General features: G+C 39.2%; 1 protein-coding gene across 1 annotated transcript in view; it reads left to right on the top strand.

The window, feature by feature from the left end:
- The first annotated feature begins 213 nt into the window (after positions 1 to 213).
- Positions 214 to 8,890, top strand: part of LOC128359847 (spectrin beta chain, non-erythrocytic 4-like) — a 73,789-nt gene continuing 65,112 nt past the window's right edge. Inside the window, exons 1-8 of the mRNA XM_053320168.1 lie at positions 214 to 358; positions 914 to 1,065; positions 1,726 to 1,899; positions 6,803 to 6,894; positions 7,011 to 7,091; positions 7,862 to 7,977; positions 8,172 to 8,284; positions 8,482 to 8,669. Of these exons, the coding sequence (XP_053176143.1) occupies positions 214 to 358; positions 914 to 1,065; positions 1,726 to 1,899; positions 6,803 to 6,894; positions 7,011 to 7,091; positions 7,862 to 7,977; positions 8,172 to 8,284; positions 8,482 to 8,669 (1,061 nt within the window). The remainder of the gene's footprint in view (positions 359 to 913; positions 1,066 to 1,725; positions 1,900 to 6,802; positions 6,895 to 7,010; positions 7,092 to 7,861; positions 7,978 to 8,171; positions 8,285 to 8,481; positions 8,670 to 8,890) is intronic.

Below are 8,890 nucleotides of genomic sequence, written 5' to 3'. Positions count from 1 at the left end.
TGTGAAGCTTCTGACACACGCAGCATTACAACTATTCAATTATTTTAACCAGTGAATCTCCATCTCTGTTTGTGTAAATATCATAAAAGTACATTTAGTTTCAGATTCTATACACAACCTGTAAATTATAGAAATCTTAAGCAGCACCAGACTTAATGGTTCATATGTCTGTGTTTCTGTGTCTTGTTTGTGTGCCACAGGGCGTCGGGCGCGATGGCTAATGCCTCCCCAGACCTGGACAACGTGGAAGCCCAGCGCCAGCTCAACAACAACAACCGACCAATCAGCTCTGGGTTTTGGGAGACGGAGTGTACCAGCTCCAAGCTGTTCGAGTGCTCCCGCATCAAGGCCCTGGCAGGTCCGAGGTCACACACACACACACAGATGAGCGACTCAAGGAGTAATACGTCAACATTAAGGGCATGATGTCGAAATTTTCATTTCAAAATTTGTCATTTTTATTTTTTGAATTGTTTTATCTTGACTTATCCCAATCTTAGTTTTTAAGTGGGTATTTATGTCGCTAATAGGTAAAGGACATAATATTTAGGACATAATCATCAATCACCCTCAGAAAGTCACAGACCATGGCATAGCGAAACTTCTCACGTGATGCTAATCAGCCAATCAAATCCGTTCATTCGGACATTGGAGAGACTTTACTATCAGTGAGATACACATGGAGAAAATAGTTCATATGTGTTGAGATGTGTTGTTATAAAGTTATTAGATGTCAAATTAAATATATGATTTAATTTTAAAAGTAAAAAGGATTCTTTTTTTCAGATAAGGCACATTTTGACGTGAATATTATCGTAACTGTCTCAATTTAATGAAAGCAATCTTATTCTTCTTCAGCAACCAGATCTGTCTTCCCTTTGATGTAAAGCTGCCTCCTTTTTTTGTCTCTCAGATGAACGAGATGCGGTGCAGAAGAAGACTTTTACCAAATGGGTTAACTCTCATTTGGCCAGAGTGTCCTGTCGTATATCTGACCTCTACAACGACCTGAGGGATGGATACATGCTCACCAGACTGCTGGAGGTCCTCAGTGGAGAGCTACTGGTGGGAACTGGGACACACGCTCACTTGCACACACACATACACTTAATGGGAATTTTTTTTTACTTTATCTTTCATTGGACGTGAAGTAAGGAAGAGTTAAAGTTACTGTATGGTACCTTTTGGAACAGCCATAATATTTTGTAAAATCATCCTTAGTGTTACATAGCTACCTCTTTAACTAGATATTTGTTAATTGTTACATATAGCCTACAATAATAACATTAGCCACTGCTGCACTGAAAAGGTTTTTAGGTAACAATTATTATTATTATTATTATTATTTTTCTACTTTTTCTGCTTACTAACATCTATCAGACATAAACACCAAGAACTGGATACTGGTTTTCATACTTTCCCCCATGTCCCCTTCCTTTAGTCCATTTATTCTCTGCTTTACATGTTTGAGGTATGAAATATAAAAAATGATTTGTCCATAAACCTTTCATTCTTTTTCGTCTGCTTTAAATTCATCTGTAAGTAAAATTTAAGATAAATCCCTCCTGATGGTTGTATACATTTTTGACAAGTTATCTTTCTTATCAATTATGATTGTCTGCTATATGTATGCTCATGCTACATACTACTGCATGTAGTATTTAAACACTAAGACCTCTGATATCAAAAACATGAATCCATCAATATATCCTCCCTCCCCTCCAGCCGAGGCCTACACGGGGTCGTATGCGGATCCATTGCCTTGAGAATGTCGACAAAGCCCTCCAGTTCCTTAAAGAACAGCGGGTCCACCTGGAAAATGTCGGTTCACATGACATCGTCGATGGAAACCACCGCCTCACTCTGGGTCTCATGTGGACCATCATCCTACGCTTCCAGGTAGACACAAAAAGAATATAAAAGACCCATGTATTGTCTTAAATTATGTATTTTTATATCACAGCTCCATGATGTAATGGCTGTTTCTGCAATTAGAGGTTAAAAATCCATTTAATATTGTTTTTGTTTTGTTTTTACAAAAGAAAATGATTTGTTTTTCTGTTATTTCGCAAATGTAGCACATGCCTTGTTTATTAGGACCATGTACAGGGTTAAACATAAATCTTACCATTTGATGTACTGTACCATAGCTAATTTTTATTTGCAGTCCCTTTTAATAGGTCAATAAAAACATATATAAGCACAATAACAGACAGTACAAAGCAAAAAACACACAGGACACATACAAAATACAATGCTACACACAATAATACATCACATACAAGCTGAAAAGCTTTAAGCAGACTTTTTAATTTGGTTTTAAATGTGCTGTTTTAGTTATGTTTGATCCTGGTAGTGGTCTGATATCAAATAACAGTATCACCTGGGTGTTTCTAGGTAATGAAAGTACACTATGTGCAGTGAGATGCTGGCATGTGTTCCTGTACTTAGTGAAGCACGTAGATGCTGCAATCAGCACTGTTTCCATTTAGGATGAGTCTGGGGGTGGGGGGGGTTGGTGGCCGTCACAGCTACTGCATCATCAGCGTGCGACAGCGACAAGCAGAGTTTGTTGGATAAAGCCTGAATGTCACTCAGGGCTCTGCGGCCTAGTGATAGCAGTCGCCTGCCAGTCTACTCTTCAAACAAGGACGCACACACACTGCACAAGCTCTCTTACATATACAGTACACTCCATAAGTCTGTCTGTCTGTTTTAGTCAGACATACATCTATGTGCTCACATCCTGACATTCACATGCACAAAAACTCTCTCACACACACACACTCTCTCTTTCACACACACATTCTCACAGTACACAGGTCCCCAGGCCTTAGCAGCAGTGATATAGGATCAGTTCCTGCCATGTAAGTACAGCAGAAGCCCAGGGCTCCTGTTTTAATAATGCTTCAGTGCTATAGCATGGCCTCTGCACGAAATGCTTGTGTAGCATTAATCAGACCCTTCCGTAGCGTTCGTGGTGCACAGTCGCCTAGAAGTCGTCTCCTGGGACTCAGTATTGTCATGCTATGCCTAGCTACTTACCACAAAGCACATTTAATTAGCCCATAGTATGTAGATTGACCCTCTGTAAAGCCAGCCAGGCAGCTAGCATACCAGCAGGGCAGAGATGACACTCACAAGAGGTTGTGAGTGTGTTATGGGTGACTGGACCCCTGGTTTTAGTGTGAATGTTAACATATTATATATATGTATTATATATTATATTATTATTAACACTTATGATGTCCACAACTTTTTTCTCTTTTTTATGCTCTGCAAACTAAATTTCAATATGTATCAATATTTATCAAAATCATTCAGTTGAACTTAAGCTTTAGGCAGGACAAGGCTAATTTATTTGTAGCACATTTCAACAACAACGTTTAGACATTTAAATATGATTAAAAGTGTTGAATTTGAAATAAGATAGACCCTAGATAGATAGATGGATAGTTATCCTTTATTGCCATTCCGCATATATACCAAACAGGTACAAAGTGGAACAAAATTTCGTTGCCACTTGCTAAACATAAAAACAGAATTAAAAAACTTAATGTAAAAACACTGAATCAAATAAACAACAAGCACAGCCATAAATAAACAGATACATAAATACATTAAAGTAAATAATAAAATAAAGCTAAAATAGAGTAAGACAGATAAAAAAAAGGAGAATTAAAAGTTACAGAAACATTAACCCTAAAATGTGGATTTAATAGAAAGCAGTCGCAAACAAAAAAGTCTTTTGCTGTGATTTAAAAGAACTGAGAGTTGGAACTGATATCCTGAGTATAACAGACTTGGTAACTTCTTGATAGTTAATTTAGGAATGCCTACTTTGTTTTTTTGTTCAGTTTTATTTTTACAGTCAATCTTAGCAGCACATAACTGTACAGTTTAGTCTACAGTATTGTTGACTGCCTGCTAGCTTAGCCACCATTAGCTGTGAGTTTGGCTGTCATCCCGCTCTCCTGCTCCCAAGAGCCACCAGTCGATGGCCTCTTCAATTTTGCATGCACTGAGAAAGGAGAGCAGTGTAGGTGTGTGTGTGGGTGTGTGTGTGGGCATGACTTAGCCTACTTTCACACACCAGACATAACACCAGCTGATTGGGGACTGTTTGTGCATTTGGGGACAAAAGCTGTGTTCCCAAATGGTAAAGTGCTGATTTTTGGGTCGGTGGTTAAGTTTAGGGTTTTGTTGTCAACCTTTTTAGCCTATTGGTTGCCGAAGTAAGCTTGTAGTCCAATGTCGGACCACACGAGATTGACAGACTGCTCCACCAACACTGTGACAAAGTAAGGGTAGGAGAAAATGCCAGTAAACTGACAGAAGAAGGAGACATGAACAACACAAGTGAGCTGTCATTTGTCTTTTCGTGGTCAAACCAGCCGCACCAACATTTCAAGGGTGCCCGTATTACAGAATGTATGGCAAATGCACGTAATTTACATTGTCTGCTGTCCAAAGTGTCCTGTCAACACTTTTATACAAGTCTCTTTTACAACAGTGGTCTATGGGAATTTTTTTACTGCAACACTGCAAGTGACCACTAGGATAAATCTGCTGATGGCTGAGTGATAGCGCCTCCAGCTCTTATAATACATACATGAGAGATTAAAAGAGCAGTTATGGAAGTAGTGAAGAAGTGATGTTGTGAGTAAGCAGTGGTTGGGGCTTAACTATTAATTTTAGTCAATGTTCACCATCAGCGATGTGAGCTCTGGGTGTGGATTCAGGTTATTTGGATTACATACAGCACACTGCACTCGTTCCTGCTGACCTTTATCATTTGTCCACATTTATGTCTCCGTTCACAAGCTGCCTTTTTTATAATCCTTTAGGCTACTGCCATTCCTTGTGTTTATTATCAGTTCAACCTTTCCTCACACCTGTTTTACTTATGCTATTATTTAAACAGGCAGGTAAATTCAGAAATAAAAACTTATTAAGAAAGACAACCTGAGGAAAAAGACATTTTTGAGATAAGGAGACAAACTGAAGGGAAAATAAAGAATGGACTAAGTCAAGGGACTGTGTAGAAAAATACATTATAAAAAAAGGGAAAACTGAAATAATGACAAAACATTAAGTTATATGGCAAACAAAGAAATGTACATTATAATCCGATCTATTTTTCAATGTTTCAATCTAGTAGGGTCATGCAGGATGCAACACACTTTGGGTATAGATGTTACATATTTGGACATGCAAGAAATGAAAAAATCTCTTCTTTCTCAGAGTAGAAAACAGTTCAGTTATTTTGTTTTCTGTTCATAGCACATTACATTGTATTGGATTTATATTCCCATTTTAGACCTGGTTGCATTTTACATGCTAATATACAAATAAAATATTGTTGGTTTGAGCAGGTGGGAGAACAAACACAGCTGATTATAGTCAATTAGTTCATTCCCAGTATTTCTACCATTAACAAGTATTGTTTTTTTAGAAATAAATATGAAACTAATAGTATACTTATGCGGTCAATAGATTAACTTAACCGAACACTGAAGTGCTAGAGCAGGTTGGAGAATTGAGAGAGGTTTCCAGTTATCTTTCACTCTTTCTCCTCAAGGCCACCTCTTTTCCCCTTTCCTCCCTTCCTTTGTAGTGGAAGTGAGAGTTTGCTTTGCCCAGTCAGCAGGTAGGGCCGAACCACTGCAGTAAATGCACATAGGCAGAGGGAGAGAGAGAGAGAGAGAGAGAGAAGCATAGAAAGAGAGAGAGAGATAGGGAGAAAGAGGAAGGAAGGGAGATGACTGACTGGCAAAAAGGAAGATGTAATCCTGATGTATATACAGAAACAAACTCAAATAATAACAGACACATAACCTTTTTTTCAAACATGCATATATATATATATATATATATATATATATATATATAGTACTGTAAGCAGACTTTGATGTGTAAAATTGGTGGAATACCCCAGTTAAGGTACCCAGTGGAAAACACACATGAACGATTTGGGTCTCTGTATTGTCTTGTGCTTGTGAAGTGTGTATTTATATGTGCAGGAATGTGTACGTAATGTTGTTCCTAAAGATGTGGGTAGCAGCTGATTTCAGGGTGTCATGTCCCCAATTACCTTGGATCATGTCACTGTGATGTGATTGGCTCAATGGCTGTCATTGTCACCTGTCATCAGGCATTAGAATGATGATGTAATGGGTCGGCATGCTGGGAAGAACACAGTGCAGCGTGTTCCTTACCATGAAATCTTCAGCTCTTATTGCTCTTGTCTGTTTTTTACGTGTAATTTTCTCTAACTTTGTGTTCATTTGAGGGTTCAGGAATACTTTAAGGAACTGACAACTTTACGCAAAGCTGATACAAGACCTCTGAGTCACTGCACACACCTCAGTCTTGCAAATAGCCGTTATATGTTTTTGAGACACACCTGAGCCACTCAGAGCCTTTGTGGGCAGGACTGAAGTTGGTGACAGTACAAAAGCTTTTTTTGAGACACCTTTTTTTGTTGTTACACTGGACTGAACAAATCAGTTTTCACTCATTCAACAAGAGTCTGGCTCTGCCTTCTACCACCTTCCTAGCCACTCAAATCAGACTACATCACAAATTCTTGGAAATGTTAGTTGGACAGCCTTGACAGTTGACACCCTTGTTACTCTTCATCTATAAACACACTAACAGACTTGGAAGTCAGTAAGGGTTACGTAAAATACAGTATGTTCCTATAAAGAAAGCAGACAGAAACAGAAGGTATAGGGTCTGTCCGTGCCTCGTTGTCTCTCCCGCAGCAGCTGAAGTGTTGCATTTCTGTGTGCTTGTTCAGATCCAGGTGATCAAGATAGAGACAGAGGACAATAGAGAAACCCGCTCTGCCAAGGATGCGCTGCTGCTCTGGTGCCAGATGAAGACTGCAGGGTGAGTGATGAAACAAAAAATGTGTGGATCCGCATGTACACTGCATACAGCTGCTGTTAATGTTAGCAAGTCTGTGGTTTACATTCAAAGTTACATAACGATTTTCTGTGCTTCAGGTACCCTGAGGTCAACATCCAGAACTTTACCACCTGCTGGAGAGACGGCCTTGCCTTTAACGCACTCATACATAGACACAGGTATATTAACTTTTTGACAAACCTTTATTGCATGCTGTTTTGTTTCAAACTGTAATGTTTCACTTTAACACTACATGATGACAGGCAGAGAGAATGATTTAAAGGCGCACTGGTGTTTTTTTTTTTGCTATTTATTTATATCACATTCTTTCCAGGAATTAAAAGTAACACAATTTGCATTTAAAAATATGAGAAAGTAAAAAATTACAATAACAATGTGATAATTTATCTGGGAGGTGTTAGGACGATTTGTCATTTCACTACTGTCATGGGAAGTGGAGCAGGTTAACCCATATGCAGAGACCGTAAGCAGAGCTACAGAAGAATTTGTTTGCTTGGTCTTGCATGCAAAAACCAAAAGTGCAATGCTGAACAGACTTGACAAAAAAGAGATGAAAACGACCAAACTAGAAAAGAATACAACAAAAAGACTGAACCGAAAACCACGACTTAAAAACAACCTAAACTAATCAAACAACAGGTAACAGGTGATGCAACACAAGGGTATGCTGGGAGCTGGTTGCCTATAGGGAGTCCAAAACTTTGAGCCCATGTCATCTCTATTTTAAATGCACTCATGAAAATGTGTGCATGCTACACCAGCAGTCGCAGTACACATGCCAAACAACTGCAGCATGATGACCAACAAGATTTAACAGAACAGAAAAAAACATTTTGAAAGTCCTGAAACAAGTTGAACTGACATGCAGTTTCAAGATTGAAGCCGGATAAATATGACAGTTTCTGTTTCATCATCTTGCACCCTGCAGACCTGACCTGATAGAATTCCACAAGCTGACAAGATCCAACGCAACCCACAACCTCCAGCAAGCCTTCAACATCGCAGAGCAGCACCTGGGCCTCACGAAACTCCTGGACCCTGAAGGTGAGAATATTAAACTTAGGTCACGTCATTCATCACTCATCATTACATACAGCAATACTCACAATTGTGCCATAAAAGTATCCTGCATTACATAGATTCATCAGTGTCCCCTCATTTACTCTGCACTCATGCACTAGTAACTAATCAGAGAGTATTTAAGAAGTTCTTCTTCTGTCACCTTCCCTCCTGTCCAGATGTGAACACAGAGAACCCAGATGAAAAGTCCATCATCACCTATGTGGTCTCCTACTACCACTACTTCTCTAAGATGAAGGCGCTCATTGTGGAGGGCAAGAGGGTCGGCAAGGTAACAAATACTGTGATCAAATAGTAATTGAGGTGCAGTTACATCTAAACCTCAGAAGTGTTAGCAAGCTAAAGCATAAACAACAAATCATCAAAAGGTGCAGAACCTAAGTAATAAATATCATGATGCTTCTGTTTATTTTCGCCCATTTCTGCCTCCTCAAAATATCCCCCTCTTCTTCTTGCTGTCTATCTCAGGTATTGGACAACTGTATTGAGGCCGAGAAGATCATCAACCGCTACGAGGGTCTGGCGTCAGACTTGCTGGACTGGATTGAGAAGACCATTGCGGTCATCAGTAACCAGAAGTTCGCCAACTCACTGGCTGGAGTTCAGCAGCAGCTACAAGCCTTCACAACCTACTGCACCATAGAGAAGCCCATCAAGTATGTTTGAAGGTTTTTAGTACTATTGGCCTTTTAATTATCATTTATTACATAGCACATGTACACATAAGCACAGATGCATATGAATTCATGCATACCCTACAAACTTACTGCTCTTACGTTTTAATGGCAACGGGTGGCAACTTGGTTATTTTCAGACCAGTTACAATCTCCAAGCAATCACAAAGCTCTAATTGGATCTCTGATGCAGGCTGCAGCTA

This window comes from Scomber japonicus, chromosome 6 (assembly GCF_027409825.1).
Source record: "Scomber japonicus isolate fScoJap1 chromosome 6, fScoJap1.pri, whole genome shotgun sequence".
NCBI classification, from domain to species: Eukaryota; Metazoa; Chordata; class Actinopteri; order Scombriformes; family Scombridae; genus Scomber; species Scomber japonicus.
The sequence above is the reverse complement of the archived record's forward strand: the minus strand, read 5'-3'. Positions and strand labels throughout refer to the sequence as shown.